Raw genomic sequence first — 18813 nt, forward strand, 5'->3', positions numbered from 1 at the left:
AAGACCCATCTGATAAGATGTTATTCAATGAGTTCAGAAAAAGTTGCACATTTCAAAATCTTGCCTATTACACATTAGTAGAGAAGCACAAAATGAAACCATTCAGCACATTGTGCCTGATAGCAGTACTGGCATTTTTCTTGTAATATTCTATCTTGATCCAATTTTCTTCTCATGCCTCTTTACATTCTTCCTTTTCACAGATTTTCTTTTAAATCACGTTATATTCTCTGGGATAATTCTCCAAGTTTTTGCTCATCGGCAGGAAACCTCATTGACTGGTCATGGACATTAGGAAAATGATAGGTAATATAAAGCACTCACCAGCAAATCAAACTCTAAAATAATCCCTTTTGGTAAAGCATATTTAGATAACAATTTGGTAGTGGAAGCAATATTTTACTACATACTATCCCCAAAAGCCGTGTAGTCCACTATGTGTGTTCTAGCTGAAAAAAAATCACTTTTGTCCTACCGTTTTGAAAAATCTATTATCTCTCAATATTAGTAACTTTCTGGGGAATCTTTACTATATCCTAGCTGTGGCTTCAATATTGTTGCTATAATGAGGCATCCACAATGATATACAATAATTTTATTTTCAACAAATCAACATTTTGTACATATCTGTCACTTCTAAGTCTTTCAATCAATGTTTTATGAAAACAAAAAACTCCTGTGTGGATTCTTCTTAATAAATAGTTACATCTTAATTTACTGAAATAAGACATTTTGTACTCATCGGGTCATTTACAAGAACACTAATGTTAATGGGGAAAATTGTTGCTAGATTTACATTTTATTATATTTTTGAAAATTTTAAAGTTGGTTCTGGTATAACGCGATAGTTCCATTCTTGCACGATCTTGTGTTTAAGAAAATCACACAATAGCTGCACCATTTAAACTAATGGGGTTGGAATCACGTTGTAGCCAATACATGTAAGGAAAGTTCATGCTCTATAAATAATGGTTTAAATTCTTCAATCACGTTAACGCCAATTTGCATTGAAGAAACATGGCATTATAGCAGAACCGATGATATTTTATTTCATACCTTACATTTGGGATAGGCAATAAATGCTGGCCAGCCAGCAGTGCCCACTTCCCATGAGTGAAGCAGTGACTCGCAATTGTTGACATTTCTTGGCTCCAAATCTCTAGGGTATCTGTGACTCTGCCCCGACACTTCGATAATTTCAAATCCCACTTTTAACAACATCACAACACAGCTACTTCAGGCTTTAAAGGGAATATTGCTTTGGCATTATTAATGTAAGAAGACGTTATCACCACTGGCAGTATAGAAAAATGAGTGACCTCTTGGGAAACAAAACTATTGCAAGCACATATCAGTATTCCACACATTACGGCACATTGGTTCGATGGCGCAACCCACCACCAAATTAATATACAAAGGTGTAAACAATGCTCAGTTCCAGCTGTTACAAAATATATAGAAAATCTGGAAATGACTACTTATTTTTACTTAAAAATAAATACACAAAATAAGTAAACATGTTCTCTAGAAAGTCTGTGACAAGAAGCTTGGAGATAATTTCATGCTTCCCAGTGGGAAATATTTCCTGCTGGGAGCACATATTGAGAATGTGGTAACAGTAGACAGAAATTTCTGATTGTTAAAATGAACAATTGGAATATTATGGCAGTACAAAATCAAATGTCAATCATATTTTTCTAATGGGTGGACTCCGACAGGTGCAGTCTCGTAATACTAGCCTCTCCCACCACTTACCACTTTTTACAAGTTCTTCCAATGAACTTTTCTCAATGCTTGTTCCATTAATTGTTTAATATATCACCATTATACTTTAGCAACACAATATGTAAGTTGCATGCAATCAAAAATTACATTATGATTATTCCAGTTGTCAGAACTTAATGAGCGTGTGATCCATTTAATTAAAAAGCATTAGTCCGCAAGTTTTTAAAGTTAAAATAGGTGCATTTCTGTTAAACGTCTTAACCATACCTTCAATCAACGCTCTGAAATCTCTTCTTACTTTGACTTAGCAAAGTGCATCATTTCGTATGTAAAAGCTCAGCTGTGACTGCTTAATATTGACTTAAGACTCCAACACTGCCACTGTCTGCCAAATCAACATAATGATATAAATCACATGGTTTGTATTTTCTATGAATTGAGGAAGTATATCAAAGCTCTCCTTTTTGACACAGCAAGCAGAAGAAATACCACTTAGCACATCCACAAAGATACTGTTCACTAGAGTGCAGCACACCCGTGGCTGAAACATTCAGCTAAAAATGCACATAGCGTCAATGCAAATAGTAAATCATACAAAAGGGCTACCAAGAGGTGAACATCTACATTGTCATGAGGTAATAATTTTTCTTTTAGCTAAAGGTAGCACTTGAATAAATGTGTTCACATTTCCAAGGCTTGATGCACCTTGTAAAATTGTAAACATGCTGTAAAATAATATATCATGCTACATCCCAGTGATCAGAGTAACACTTACTGTTCTGTTCGGAACCAGTAAGTACTTGCTTTTAGTCCATAGAAATCTGGCTCAGTATAAACTTCACAAAAAGGCAAGTTAGCTTTCCTTTGATCATCCAGTTAAACTCGTCCAACTGGAAGCTCATGAAGTAGCTCTCAGCTCCTCCAAACTTGAGAGCTTGCCAGTTAAACTGAGTCTGCTCATTTTGATCTTTTTATCTGACAACAAAAAATGCTTCTCACAGGAGCTCCAAATCTAAAATTGACCCCTTCTCATATCTCATTAATATAGCATTGGATTTTGGTTGGTGAGGCAGTGTGGTGTAAAATTCCAAGCAGTGGAATGTGGTGAAACGGTTAAAAATTATGTCCCAATACATGTGTGAATCTAACCGGAATGGAGGTGTTGCTTAGTCCCGTGTGAATCTTATTACACACCTCCCCGTGTGAATCTTCTTATCTGTATGTAACCAGAATGGAATGTGTTTTTTATATCTGGAAAAGAGTATATCAGCTGGAAAAGTCTCCAGTTCGGTGAGTCTGCTCCGGGGTTACGTTTAACCGCCGAGCGTGGGTTGTTGGCAACCGCTCTACGAGAACTGACGGCTCCCAGTTCCGGTAACATGTAGAGTGAGTATAAGCCAGACCCGTTGTGGCGACGCTGCGGGGAATAAAATGCCCATATTCTAGCAGACTCGCCTCTTGGTCGTTTGTTCTGTGTCAGACTACTCTCCTACGAACCTGACCTTGAGAATTTTTTAAAACAGGCAGGCAGTTGCTGACTTGTCTTAGTAAAACTACCTGGATTTCAATATTTTTGGGAGTGGAGGTAGTTAGGTGCAGTTTGAAAGTGAGTCTCCTCATCCTGGAAGCAGATGCTAGTAGGACGTGAAGGGGTGAGGAAGATTTTAGGCCCTCTATCCTTGACCCCTTGCACCCATACGTCCCATATACCCAACCACATTGCCTTTCCTATCCATCATGCCAATTCTGGATTCCCTTCTGAGGGATGCCCCTCATATACCCAATGCCAACTCACCCTGTACCCACCAAGGGCAAACCTCAGGAGCTAAGTGGAGATGAAAAAAATAGCTGAGGTCAAACAGAGCTTGCATCATACAATTAATTGCCTGTTCAACGATAACCCCCAGAATGTTGATGGTGGGGAATTTGGTAATGGTAATGCCACTGAATATCAATCAGGAAATATTCGACTCTCTTTTGCATGAGCTGGTTATTACCTGGCATTTGTATGGTGTAAGTATCGCTTGTCACTTATCACCCCAAGCTGAGTGTTGGCTGAGCCTTACTAAATAATGTCAGGGATTGACCTCAGGATCTGGGGAAACACAGATGGGGTTGAACATTGGCTACTCACCAGCAAACATCCCCATTTATGACCTGAAGATGGAAGGAATGTCATTGATGAAGCAGCTGAAGATAATTGATCTTAGGACATTGCCATGTGAAAATCCTGCAGTGATGCCCTCATGCTGAAATGACTGAACTCCAAGAACAGCAGCAACCTTCTTTTGTGCTAGACATGACTAAAATTTGTGACAAGTTTTCTTCAATTCCCATTGCTTCCAGTTTTACTAGACTCTTTTGATATCACACCCAGTTGAGTGCTACCTGTCATTTTGAATTCAGCCTTTTGGTCAAGCCCAAGATCTAGGGTCAGTGGTCGTAGGTGTCTCCAAACTAAGCAGCAATGATCATCGATTCTTGGTGAATGAGTGTCAGTTACACAACCACGTGCGCCTTTTATCACTTTGATGATGGAGAGAGTAGGCTGATAACAGAATTGTTCAAGAGCAGGAGGCCATTCAGCCCATCACTTCTGTGCCATCTCTCTGAACAACTTGACAGAGCCAATCTTCTGCCTTTTTCCTATAAGCATATATGTTGTTTCTACCTAAATAATCATCTACTGCACTCCTAAAAGCCCCAGTTGAATTGGTCTCAGCCACACTTCCAGGCAGTACGTTCTAGACACAAACCACTCGCTATTTGAAAAGGTTTATTTTCTCACATTGCATTTGCTTCTTTTGCATATTATTACTCTCTCCATCATCAAAGTGACAAAAGGTGTGCGTGCCTGTGTAACTGACACTTATTCACCGAGAATCGGTGATCATTGCTGCTTTGCCTGGAGCCACCCAGGACCACTGACCCTTGATCTTGGGCTTGGTCAAAAGAACTGAATTCCAAATGTGAGGTAACTGAGCACATTGACTCGTAAAACTGGAATCAATGAAGCTGTGCCTTCTGGTTCTCAATCCCCTTACAAGCAGGAACAATTTTGCCCTAACAACTCTGATGGGGTGGTAATTAATCAGATTGGCTTGGTCAGACTTTTTGTGGACAAGGGATCGTGGGTATTGTTCATTTTGTAGGTGGCAGTACTCGAACAACTCATCTACAGGCTTGAGCCCATTCCCTTAACAGCTCTGCTATGTGGCTATGAGAGCTCAGATTCAGCCTTTGCTGACCTCAGGGATCGGCCATTTATTGATAATAATTGACCTGAATCAATGTGGTTGAAGTCTGGTTTCTCTGATGCTGGGAACATCAGGAGGAAGCAACGATGGATCATCCACTCAGCACTTCTGGCTTAAGATGTTTGCAAATGCTCTAACTGCTTTTTAAAGGTAATAATTTCTAGATTACAAAATGAATGAATTTACTCTCAATGCTGTAATTCTGCAAACTATCTTACAGAAAAATAAAATCAACAAGCAGCATTAAGAAATGTTTTTGGTCTCAGAAATGGGAACTCAAACAGTTAGCTCATATTTAATTAATGTTCAGATGGCAGCAAACTAATTTATATTCAATCTCTGCTCACTCATTCGATATGTGTCGCTTGGCACATACTTTGCTCCTGCAAAGCTTTTTGCAATAACATGAACATGAAAAGGTAAAATATTTTACACTCAGTTCTGTGTAATAATGTCCTGACAAGTTAGCATCAGCCTTTCCCTGAATCCACACGTGATACCTGTTTCTGTAATTAGAATTATCTTGAACAGCAATTTTCCAAGTAGTCTTTACTGTTCTTGTACTAACACTGTTTTCTTTATCATTTAAAAATTAGAAAAAACGCAAAGTGCAGCATAAAAACAAAGTATAATTGTACATTATATACTTGTACTTGGAGCCCTGCCTTTACATACATACATACATACATATAAACACACACACACGTAAATCCAACAAAATATGTACAGATACACAGAACAAAGCTTTAATATCTGCTTTATCTTTTATGACATGCTGAGTAGTTAAATAGGACTGTTGCACATTGAGAGTAATATACCGGCCTCACTGATACCACATATTCGAAAACAAAATCTACATTGTCAATACAGCAAAAAGTCTTATCATACTTTTAATCTAAATAGCTCATTTATAAGACAAATCTTACCTCCTTCACTCCTGTTTGATTTGCTTGCTTCAAACGATGCTGAATAATCCACTTCCAATGAGGTTTTGTGTGGCTGACTATTATCCATGCTGGGCTTTAATTAAGCTGTACAATACTTTCCTGCCTCTACAGGCACCCTGGCCCCTTTTCGACTTTAGCACGTCAAGCACACTACATGCCAACTAGCTCTTGCGGAGTTCATCAATGAGAGGACAGTCTGATACATTTCACCTCTGAATAAGAAAACAGCTTACTGTACTTCGGGTCCCCTTCAGTAGTTTTTGATCAGTTTGGTACTTCGAGCCCTGCCTTCACATACACACACACACACACACACACACAGACATACACACACACACACACACACACACACAGACATACACACACACACAGACATACACACACACATACACACACACACACACACTCAAACATACACACACACATACACACACACACACACACACACACAGACATACACACACACATACACACAGACACACAAACTCTAATGACCCAAATCCACAAAGGGGGAGCAATGACGATAGCCGATGCAGCTGAGACTAACCACTTTAAACTCGATTGTATAGTTGTTTCACAGGTTCCTTCCCTGCATCATGTCACTCAAAGTAATTTGATAGACTATGAATTGTGATTTTTTTCTTCAGTGATTTAAATAACCCTTACAGTACCAAACAAATGTCTTTTATTTTAATTTCTAAAAAACATTCTCTCTGCGTGGGCACTGACAGGGCCTGAACATCACCAGGTTTACTTCGTCCAACATTAGGTAACACAAGTTACAACCTCTCACACTAAAGCCACTGCAATTATTGATCCATGAATGAAATGTAACTACTCACATTTAGGCAGCTAGGTAAGTTGTTTTTCTCCTCCTCTACCAGTTTCAGACAGTAATTGGTTCAGATCATTGATTAAGTTTCTCCTTCCCTCCCAATTTCACAATTTTCCTGATAACCCAAACAGCTTAATGAAAGGGTACATTGGATATTCCTGCTTGTAATTGATATAGCAACAATTAACTGTATATTGCCTCATTGTGTAAAAACCTATTAGGAGAATCTTCTTGATGGTCTGTGTGATAAATATCCTTGCGAGTTTAATAAAGTCAAATATTATAAAAGGCAAACTATTTGGACAGCAATAAATCTCAAAATTTCAAAAAAGATATGTCCACATATAATCTCTGGTACAAGGTTAATGAGGGAAATCCTCATGATCCTGCCTTTGCTGGGGCTCAAATGATAATTAGATGTGTATTATTGACTTCTTGTCATTCTCAGAACTTCATGATGGTTTCCTTTAACAATTAACATTGTGAAGTATTAGGGAGGAGAGCAACAATTTTGCTTGAAACTCTTTATGGTGGGTAGAGAAAGTACTTGTTTAGCTATTGGTGCGAATGTCAAACAAACAGCTCTCAGATGGGACACAAATATGAAACATATTGGGATCCATGTATGACACGGAATCCCATGAGCTCAACAGTGCCATAGCAGCTAATGGTCCTTAAAGGGGTTCAACTCTCATTCTCCTGGGCCATTTTCTTAATACAACCCTCTCCAAACTGTCTCATTGCAGGTTCTTTAACATAGGCATTATTGAACTTTTCAATGCTCCTGCAGCTCAAGTTTCTTCTCCTCTATCTTTTAGAACTTTACAAACTGCTTTCCTCATCCTCCTACACTACTTTCCCTTATTAACTTCATCCTGTGCAACACTTCCCATTAGACAGTGGAACTTCCATCTGAGTGCACCAGCACATTAGCATCCTTCTCCTTGTACTCTCCTTTTCCTTGTACTCTCAATCCCTCAGCTTCTCTCTCACCAGTTTTATAAATTGGGAACCACAACATTGCCATATAAGCTTGAACCCTTAATAAATATGTTCTCCATTATTCCCTGAATTCTGACCCTCAGTTGCTTTAAAATCATCAAAACAATCCATCTGTCCTGGATCCTGCTATTCCCAACATGTTTTCACCATCTTCCAGTCACTGCCACACTGCTTAATCCACTTTCATCATCATCATTATAAACAGTATTCTCAGATTTCCAGGTGCCACCTCACATTATTAACATCTTATATGACATGGGTACCTTAAAAACAATTCACGTGCACTTAGTGGATTCCTGCACACCAACAGGATCCCTCCATTCTCCTAAGCCTTGGGACTCAATTTTCCAGTGTGTAAATAGCATTATTTTCCTTCTAACATTTTGGTCACTGCACTATGGGGAAGATGTATTTGCCTAAGACAGAGTAGAGATAATCTTAGATTTTAGTTCCAAGGAATGACTGGATAGGCTCGAGTTGTTTTCTTTGAAGCAGAAAGCTGAGATGAGGGCTAATCATAATTAAAATTATGAGGGCTCATAAAATTATGATTAGACTCCCTACAGTGAGTAAACAGGCCCTTCGGCCCAACAAGTCCACACCAACCCTCTGAAGAGTAACCCACCCAGATCCATTCTCCTCTGACTAATCCACCTAACACTATAGGCAATTTAGCACGGCCAATTCACCCTATCTTTGAACTGTGGGAGAAAACCGGAGCACCCGGAGTAAACCCACACAGACACGGGGGGAATGTGCAACCTCCACACAGACAGTCGCTCGAGGCAGGAATCAAACCACCGCGCCACCCCTATGAGATAGAGTGAGTCCATTCTTTCCTTGATTGAGTGTTTCATAACTAAGGGTGTAGACTTAGGGTAAATACTAAGAACTACAGAAAGATTTTGAGGGGAATTCCTTTCTGAGCTTGCTTCGGGCCTGCACCTTAAAGCCATGGATGCCACTCAATATCCAATGGCAATCTGCAGAAAGAAATATTCCTTTTTAAAAGCATTTTTCCCTTTAAGTGTCAAAACCAACAAGGCAATGGAGCATGAACTAGAATGTGGGCTGAGGCTAGACAGCTCCTTGTTGGTTGGCATGCACACAATAGGCCAAGTAGTCACAATATTTTAAATTATTTTCCCCTTCATGTTTCACCTCTACCAACCCAAATTTCAATCACTTGCTGCTACCATCACTCACTATGAAAACCTGTTCTTCCCTTTCATTCCTCGCTTAAGGTCTATGCCTCAGATTTTTCAACCTTCACTCGCCCATCTTTTCTCATTGGCTCTCATGCATCCAGCTCCAACACAGCTAATTCTCATGAACAAAAAGTCCACTTAAATAATTTCCCACCTCTATACAAGCACCAACACAGAGCAGCTCATCCTCCAGAAGCCAACTAATGCTTCAGACATAAAATTCTGAAATTTTGTTACATCCATCTGGAAAATAGCTTGTACAATTTTTCATATAAAGAGGAAAATATTTGTTTATAAAAATTCTCCACACACTACCTATGCAAATTACAGTTTTATGCATATTTTGCCTGTCATTTATTTTAATTTACATTGCCTTTATAAGCCACACCACAAAAAACATAATATATGCCTGAGTTTTCATATAATTATATTTATTTTAGTTTCTATTCTTTGTCTCTTTACATTATTTTGATTTTTAATGTTTCTTTTATCCAGAATAACTAAAACATAGCAGCTCAGCAATATAGTTCCAATTCATCAGATAACTTACCTCTGCCTAACAATAGTATCCTCTGGCTACCTACAAACATGACTTCTGGATTACTGGTGTTTTCAATTTGGTTTTACTCTCTACTTAGTTTTCTATGGGATTTATTGTTTAGAAATGGCATTTGGTTACAGCACAGAAAAAGGACATTCAATCCCTTCATTCCCATGTAGCAAAAGTAACTCCCATCATCACACTCTCCCACTATTGACCTCGCACTGAATCCCCAGGCCTCAAACTTCTCATCTTCAGATAATTAGCAAATTATAATTTGAAAACCTCGACTGAACCTGCCTCCAACATCATCTCAGATATTGCCATCTGGTTCCTAACTACTCAGTGTAAGGAGGATTTTCCTCATACCATGTTGCTGCTTTGCCAATCATTTCAATCCTGTGGCTTCTGATGCTTGAGGCTTCTGCCATCATGAATATGATTGGTTAGAGACAAAAAAACTGCAGATTCTGGAATCCAAGCTTAACAAGCAGGAGGCTGGAAGAACACAGCAAGCCAGGCAGCATTAGGAGGTGGAGATGTCGATGTTTTGGGTGGAACCCTTCCTCAGGACTGGGGGATGGATGGCTGGCAGCTCCCCATTCACCCACCCCCCCATTCATAAGGAAGGGTTATACCTGAAACATCGACATCTCCACCTCTTAATGCTGACTGGCTTGCTGTGTTCTTCCAGCCTCCTAGCTGTCTATCAGGAATGTTATGGCAAATCCAACATGTCTGGATTGCTCATGAATTTAAACAACTCCATCTCTTAATCTCTTCTTAAGTTTATCTTCCCCAAAGAGAATAACCCAATTTTTCCAATCTACCTTTGGAAATGGAGTTCCTCACCCCAGAACTGTGATTGTAAATCTTGCCTGCAACCTCAGCTTTCACAGCTTCCCACAGTATGGGGAGCAAAATTGAACATGGTGCTCCAATTGAGGTCAAACAAACATTTTAGAAATTTTTACTGTAACTTTGTTTCTTTTGTTTGCTATGTCTCTCGTTCTAAAGCTCAGGACTCTACATGCTTTCTTACTGGCTTTCTCAACTTGTGCTGCCATCTTCGCTTTTTTCTGCACATATAGCCAAAGCCCTTCTCTACCTTTACTTCTCTTCGAATTGTCATCTTTATTTTATGTTGCCTCTCCTCTTCCATCTGACCAAAATGAAGTGCTTCTCCATATTGAAGTTCGTCTGAGATGTGTCACTACATTAATGTCACAGGGCCCCAAGTAAACATGGGTGAAAATTCAATGCAACTGTGCTTTGAAATGAAACACATTTCACACATGCTTTTCTGTGCAAAGTTTAATTATTTTATCATCAACAAGGTTGAACGGATCAGTTGCCTTCAAGTTAGAAAGTAGTACAACTTCCAGCTCCACTCCAGGATCTGACCTCCAGCTATATTGACACTTCAACAATGTACTGAGGGAGAGATGTGATATGGGTTTTGCTTCCAGCAGGATGTTTGCTTGATGTGACAATACTTCTCTTGCTTCTCATAACATAAGAAACTAGACACGGGTATCATGGTATTGAAGAATCCAATAGATGTTTCGTACAATCATTAGCATATATAAATAATTAATTCACAGGCACATTAGTGTCTGGGTTTATATTAAATGCATCAGTCATAAAGAACAGTATGCTTCTATTAGCATGTCACCCTTCAAGTGATCCAAATTAAGATGGCGTCTGAGACCTTTATACTCTCAGGTCAGATGCTGTGATATAGTGTTGATATTACAAATATGTTTCTTAAAGGTACACTGACATACTAACCATGAGACGCAAGACAACATGTGGTATTGGAGGAAGTGCTGTTTTCCAACTGCTCCTGTGAATCACAGAATTATTTCAAACATGATAGTTTTTTGGAGAAACAGAACTTCTTCCAGTTTCTTGGCATCTTCCCCTCAATCAACAGTGCCAAAGGAAAAAAAAACTGACCTTTAATCTGATTGAAATCTGAAAACTAGGACTCCATGCAGGGAATGATGAATGATTTATTTATTGTCACTTACATTTTACAGTTAAAAATTAGCAGGCCAGTGATTTCAAAGTCACTTTTTGTAGTTGAAATACCTTGAGGCATTTGTAACAGATTTGATATAAGGAGCTATACAAATGAAAGTTTTGTTTTGAGATGTTATAAATCATATTTAACCTTGTACACATATGCATTTATATGAATAATGGGTTACACAGCATATTCCCAGTAAAGAGCCAACTGAAAAAGAAAACAAATTTTGGCTGGTGCCGAATCTTTGCTGAAAGGTTGGTCAGAGAGTATGGTAATTCTGATTTATAAAAAAGGTAGAATTTTAAATGTATATTTCTTTCAGTATTTAAAATCACCAGGTATTCTGTAGGTTCCATAAATCACCCTTTGTAATGAAAGGCCATATACCATTGTCCTATCTGGAGCATTAAAAACAGTAATGACATTTACACAGCATAACCTTCCAGAACGGTTACTGGTAATCATCAAATCTCAAGAATTTGGTAAACAAAGTGTCTGCACTTCTTCAATGTGATTTCTGACTCAAATACAGTGTCTAAACTGGATTACCATCTTTTGATGTACTCTTAGTTACCCAGTGGTTGCGTTTGAATATATACTGAAAAGTTTATGATGAATTTATTCCATTTTCAATTTGGTGGAGATGTTACCTTTCAAGGCACACTGTTCGTATAGTGTGTGTAAATATTGAAAATTATCACTTACAACATGAAAACAGCAATTAATGAACAATTTCGAAATCCCATGGCTAAACATCTGTATATAATGAAATAATGTTGAGTTCAATGCTTACCAGAATTGCTGTTGTGCTTCCCTACATAAGAATAACTATACTTCAAACAGTAATTAGTTTTGTAAAGTAAAAACAAAAATGCTGGGAATACTCAGTGGGTCTGACAGCAGAGACAGGAATAGAATTAAAGTTTCTGGTCAACGATCATCCATCAGAACTTCTTTCTCTCACCCCAGATGCTGCCAGATCTGTTGAATATTTGCAACATTATCTGTTTCCATTTCAGAATTTTAGCTTCAGTGGTATTTTGCTTTTGTACAAATTATTTTCCATGAATCATGAGCAGTGCCTCAAGCTGTTACACCTTATAAAGGTGCTGTATAAAAGCAGGTATTGTTACAAGCCATGGTGCAGAAAATAAAGTAACTCTGTTACAACGGTGATTTGATATCTGAAGATAATAGTAGGCTGTATCACAAAGACAGAATCTAATCAAGTAGTAGGAAACATGATTATGGCACATCATCATTAAAGTTGATGGGATTGCATCTGTTCTCTAACTCAACGGGCACCTGAAGGATTACAGAAAAATTGGAAGCACTATCTCAGGAAGAATCAGCTATAATTCTGGCAGAAGGGTGCATGAAAGCTCTTCTGGTGAATTAATGAACTAACCACTGCTGCCAGTGCAGAGTGTTCAATCGGGATTGAATGTAACACAGAAAAATTCTTACTTCAAATCTATTGCTAAGGACAATAACGGAAGGTTGGTTAGGGGGCAGTGAACTGCCAGGGACAGAATTCAACTGTAAAAACTCCACAGAGGCTGGTACCTTGTCACCCTTTAGTTACATGTGGAAAGTCCATGACTCTGGAACAGCCTCGTCAGAGTCAGCACCCAGAGTGTCAGACTCTCTGACACTCCCCTTTTCATCTGTCAGCCAGGGCTCCCTGATTGGACCAGATTAACAACTCCAATCAGGGAACTCATATTCTATTAGGTCTAGCTGACCGCATTACAATCACTACACCAACAATCATATTATTTGGGTTAAGTTACAAGAACTTGTTTAAAGATTCTTGACCAACCTCTAAAAACACATACATACATGCATTAATTTGTAAAATGTACAAAACACCTATGGTACAATTATTGTTATGTGTAATGTATTTCCTAGACTGCATTGGCTTTCTCTGTGCACTTTGCACAGAAAAAGACAGAGAAAAATAAATATCACAATGATGAATTTTCTCAAGCAAATTGCACATTTGTGCTTTAGAAATATGTTGCATAATGAAAACGATTGTCAAGACTTTATAGAAATGGACACAGTCACAGTTCCAATCCCACTCATGTAATTCATTGTGGCTATCGTTCATGTATTGTGTGGGAATTCTGACAGCAATGTTACAGTAAGCAGATTCCATTTCCAATCTACTGACTTTATACATCTTATCCAAGTAACAGAGAATGAAAATACATCAAGATCTGCTTATTATAACAATTCAACCCCCTTTCCAAACCCTCACAAAGTTTCTTGGTAAATTCTCAGTATGTTGCAGTATACCTGCCTTTTGGGCTTAGTGTATCTGATTGCGATTTTTCACTGCAGTCCGCTTTGTTTCAGAAGATTATGAGTGGGCCAATTTATTCCATTTTATCTTAGCTTCCCTGCCCCTTCCAGTAGATTTCCTGAACAGTAGACTGTGCAGGCAACAGTTCATAAAGTTGAACCAATGCCTCTCTGGACTTTTCTGCTATAATGGTGAATGATAATGCAATATACCTTACACTATCTCATCTGACCCCTTCTGGCAACGGAATGTATTCCCATGACATCCTGACCAAGATTTAATTGAAACTTGAAGGTGGGAATTCATAAGAATCAACTCAAATCTGATCCTTTCGCAATCTTTTAATGAACTAGTCTGTTATTCTATTGTACTGCTTTTGTGATCCATTTCTTTTTTTCTTTTTTTTTCTTTTTTCTTTGGGCAAGCACACCTGTTTTTTTTTTCTTTTTTTATTAACCCCCACACTACCACCTAAGTGCGGTAGTGCTTATTTTATCCCCAGCACCCATGGTGTGTGTGTGCAGGTGGGAGACACAGTGAAAGACACAAAGTGCACCAATCTTTATTCAAATTCCACCACCAGGAAGATAGGAAAACACCCGGGTGGCCAGTGACAAACACTGCCCTTCACATCAAAGGACAGTGCTGTGTGATCAAAACAGTGAAGGGGAGGGTAGGGACTAAATCAAAATAGAGTTGGAGGGAGAAATGATGCACTCCACTCCCTGCGGCGCCCACCTCTCCCTGAACAACTCCAGGGTGTTGTGACCCATTTCTTAGCCCAGAATACCAACTGCAGTTTTGATTTTAGTTCCCTTAGTCAATGAGAATGATGTGAGTTAATATGAGACTGTGTTCACTTAGTAGCTTTAGGTTGCACCATCTCCAAATCACAAAATCTTCACTGATTTCAAAGTTTCTGGTGAAATGGAGGTGGAGTAGGATGCTCCAGCCAGAACTCCTTTGCTCTGCCTGTTCTTTTCTCCTCTCACTTTTCCTCCCTTTTCTTGGCCGCAGACACCTGGCACAGTATGGGTGGCCTGAAGCGGGGACGGCAGTCACCATCGGCTGGAGAGGGGATGGCAGTGACCATCGGCTAGAGAGGGAACAGCAATGACCATCGGCTGGAGAGGGGACAGCAGTGACCATTGGCCTGGAGAGGGGACGGCAGTGACCATCGGCTGGAGAGGGATGACAGTGACCATCGGCCTGAAGCGGGGACGGCAGTGACCATCGGCTGGAGAGGGAACAGCAATGACCATCGGCTGGAGAGGGGACGGCAATGACCATCGGCTGGAGAGGGGACGGCAGTGACCATCAGATGGAGAGGGACGGCAGTGACCATCGGCCTGGTGAGGGGACAGCAGTGACCATCAGCTGGAGAGGGACGGCAATGAACATCGGATGGAGAGGGACGGCAGTGACCATTGGCCTGGTGAGGGGACAGCAGTGACCATCGGCTGGAGAGGGGACGGCAGTGACCATCGGCCGGGAGAGGGGATGGCAGTGACCATCACCCTGGAGAGGGGATGGCAGTGACCATTGGCCTGGAGAGGGGACGGCAGTGACCATCGGACGGAGAGGGGACGGCAGTGACCATCAGATGGAGAGGGGATGGCTGTGACCATCGGCCTGGAGAGGGGACGGCAGTGACCATCAGCCTGGAGAGGGGATGGCAGTGACCATTGGATGGAGAGGGGACGGCAGTGACCATCGGACGGAGAGGGGACGGCAGTGACCATCAGATGGAGAGGGGATGGCTGTGACCATCGGCCTGGAGAGGGGACGGCAGTGACCATTGGATGGAGAGGGGATGGCAGTGACCATCAGCCTGGAGAGGGGATGGCAGTGACCATTGGATGGAGAGGGGACGGCAGTGACCATCGGACGGAGAGGGGACGGCAGTGACCATCAGATGGAGAGGGGATGGTAGTGACCATTGGCCTGGAGAGGGGACAGCAGTGACCATCGGACGGAGAGGGGACGGCAGTGACCATCAGATGGAGAGGGGATGGCTGTGACCATCGGCCTGGAGAGGGGATGGCAGTGACCATCAGCCTGGAGAGGGGATGGCAGTGACCATTGGATGGAGAGGGATGGCAGTGACCATCGGCCTGGAGAGGGGACGGCAGTGACCATCGGCCTGGAGAGGGGACGGCAGTGACCATCGGATGGAGAGGGGACGGCAATGTCCATTGGATGGAGAGGGGACTGCAATGACCATGAGATGGAGAGGGGACGGCAGTGACCAGCGGCTGGAGAGGGATGGCAGTGACCATCGGCCTGGAGGGGGATGGCAGTGACCATTGGTCTGGAGAGGGGACGGCAGTGACCATTGGCTGGAGAGGGGACGGCAGTGACCATCAGATGGAGAGGGGACGACAGTGACCATCGGCCTGGAGAGGGGATGGCAGTGACCATCGGATGGAGAGGGGACGGCAGATGGAGAGGGGACGACAGTGACCATCGGCCTGGAGAGGGGATGGCAGTGACCATCGGATGGAGAGGGGACGGCAGTGACCATTGACCTGGAGAGGTGATGGCAGTGACCATCAGCCTGGAGAGGGATGGCAGTGACCATCGGATGGAGAGGGGACAGCAGTGACCATCGGACGGAGAGGGGACGGCAGTGACCATCAGATGGAGAGGGGATGGCTGTGACCATCGGCCTGGAGAGGGGACGGCAGTGACCATTGGATGGAGAGGGGATGGCAGTGACCATCAGCCTGGAGGGGGATGGCAGTGACCATCGGATGGAGAGAGGACGGCAGTGACCATTGACCTGGAGGGGGATGGCAGTGACCATTGACCTGGAGGGGGATGGCAGTGACCATCGGATGGAGAGGAGATGGCAGTGACCATCGGCTGGAAAGGGGACGGCAGTGACCATCGGCCTGGAGGGGGATGGCAGTGACCATCGGATGGAGAGGGGCCGGCAGTTACCATTGACCTGGAGAGGGGTGGCAGTGACCATCGGCTGGAAAGGGGACAGCAGTGACCATCAGCCTGGAGAGGAGACGGCAGTGACCAACAGCCTGGAGAGGGGTGGCAGTGACCATCGGATGGAGAGGGGACGGCAGTGACCATCGGCCTGGTGAGGGGATGGCAGTGACTATCGGCCTGGAGTGGGATGGCAGTGACCATCGGCTAGAGAGGGGACAGCAGTGACCATTGGTCTGGAGAGGGGATGGCAGTGACCATCGGCCTGGAGGGGGATGGCAGTGACCATCGGCTAGAGAGGGGACAGCAGTGACCATTGGTCTGGAGAGGGGATGGCAGTGACCATCGGATGGAGAGGGGAAGGCAGTGACCATCGGCCTGGAGAGGGACGGCGGTGATCATTGGTCTGGAGAGGGGACGGCAGTGATCATTGGTCTGGAGAGGGGACGGCAGTGACCATTGGATGGAGAGGGGATGGCAGTGACCATCGGCTAGAGAGGGGATAGCAGTGACCATTGGTCTGGAGAGGGGATGGCACTGACCATCGGATGGAGAGGGGATGGCAGTGACCATTGGTCTGGAGAGGGGACGGCAGTGACCATCGGCCTGGAGAGGGGACGGCAGTGACCATCAGATGGAGAGGGGACGGCAGTGACCATCGGCTGGAGAGGGGATGGCAGTGACCATCGGCTGGAGAGGGGACGGCAATGACAATAGACAATAGATGCTGGAGTAGGCCATTCTGCCCTTCGAGCCTGCACTATGATCATGGCTGATGGAGAGGCGTGATCCAGTGTCCTGGAGCGGGTACAGCAGTGACCCAGTGGCTGGAGTGGGTACAGCAGTGACCCAGTGTCCCAGAGCAGGTACAGCAGTGACCCAGTGGCTGGAGTGGGTACAGCAGTGACCCAGTGGCCCAGAGCAGGTACAGCAGTGACCCAGTGGCTGGAGTGGATACAGCAGTGACCCAGTGGCTGGAGTGGGTGCAGCAGTGACCCAGTGGGCCAGAGCAGGTACAGCAGTGACCCAGTGGCCCAGAGCAGGTACAGCAGTGACCCAGTGGCTGGAGTGGATACAGCAGTGACCCAGTGGCTGGAGTGGGTGCAGCAGTGACCCAGTGGGCCAGAGCAGGTACAGCAGTGACCCAGTGGCTGGAGTAGGTACAGCAGTGACCCAGTGGCCCAGAGCAGGTACAGCAGTGACCCAGTGGCTGGAGTGGGTACAGCAGTGACCCAGTGGCTGGAGCAGGTACAGCAGTGACCCAGTGGCTGGAATGGGTACAGCAGTGACCCAGTGGCTGGAGTGGGTACAGCAGTGACCCAGTGGCTGGAGCAGGTACAGCAGTGACATAGTGGCCCAGAGCAGGTACAGCAATGACCCAGTGGCCCAGAGCGGGTACAGCAATGACCCAGTGTCCTGGAGCAGGTACAGCAATGACCCAGTGGCCCGGTGCTGAGTGTGGCAGCGACTAATGGTCAGAGCAGGTTGTGGCCCCCTTTGCGGGTCAGCTGTTGAGAGCCTTTGGAGAGAGACTGTGATGTTTGTCTTTTTAACTTTTGTTCGCGTTTTTTGAGTGCATGTGACAATATAGCAAATACAATTCAATTCAAGTGACAAATCTAAGTTCAAAAGTGATGGCTCATTGAGGACAATGATGGGATTTTAATGACAAATTGAAGGAGACAATCTCACCTGAGGAGAGCCTGGAATAAATCCAGGTAAGGTTTTGAAATAAAGCTGATGTGACTCAATCGCAGAATCGCAAAATTATTCCTGTTCAGAGGGAGGTCATTCAGGCATTCGTGCCTGCCCTGGTTCTCTTAAAGTGTGCCAATCTCCTGCCTCATCCCCATATCCCTGCACACCATTATTATCCAACAAAACCATCTAATACCCTCTAGAATGCCTCCGTTAAACCTATCTCTATCACATTTCCAGGCATGCCCTAACAATTTCTGTGAAAAACATTTTCTCTCACATCACTCTTACTTCACTTGTACATTACTTTAAACTATGCC

The 18813-nt window shown here is 43.0% G+C and overlaps 1 protein-coding gene across 5 annotated transcripts in view; it reads right to left on the reverse strand.

The window, feature by feature from the left end:
- mpp2b (MAGUK p55 scaffold protein 2b) overlaps positions 1–18813 on the reverse strand; it is a 539799-nt gene that overhangs the window by 208411 nt on the left and 312575 nt on the right. The window contains exon 1 of one of the 5 annotated variants that reach the window (XM_043675074.2): positions 5909–6293. The exons of 3 other annotated variants lie outside the window; for them this stretch is intronic. In XM_043675074.2, coding sequence (XP_043531009.1) covers positions 5909–5996 — 88 coding nt within the window. In that variant the 5' untranslated portion in view covers positions 5997–6293. Of the gene's footprint in view, positions 1–1992; positions 2103–5908; positions 6294–18813 lie in introns of those variants that run through there. One more of the 5 variants, XM_087977857.1, reaches the window with a different exon arrangement.

The sequence above is a fragment of the Chiloscyllium plagiosum genome, unplaced genomic scaffold (assembly GCF_037043375.1).
Source record: "Chiloscyllium plagiosum isolate Xiang-an unplaced genomic scaffold, Cpla_swu_hap1 HiC_scaffold_32, whole genome shotgun sequence".
In the NCBI taxonomy this organism is placed as follows: domain Eukaryota; kingdom Metazoa; phylum Chordata; class Chondrichthyes; order Orectolobiformes; family Hemiscylliidae; genus Chiloscyllium; species Chiloscyllium plagiosum.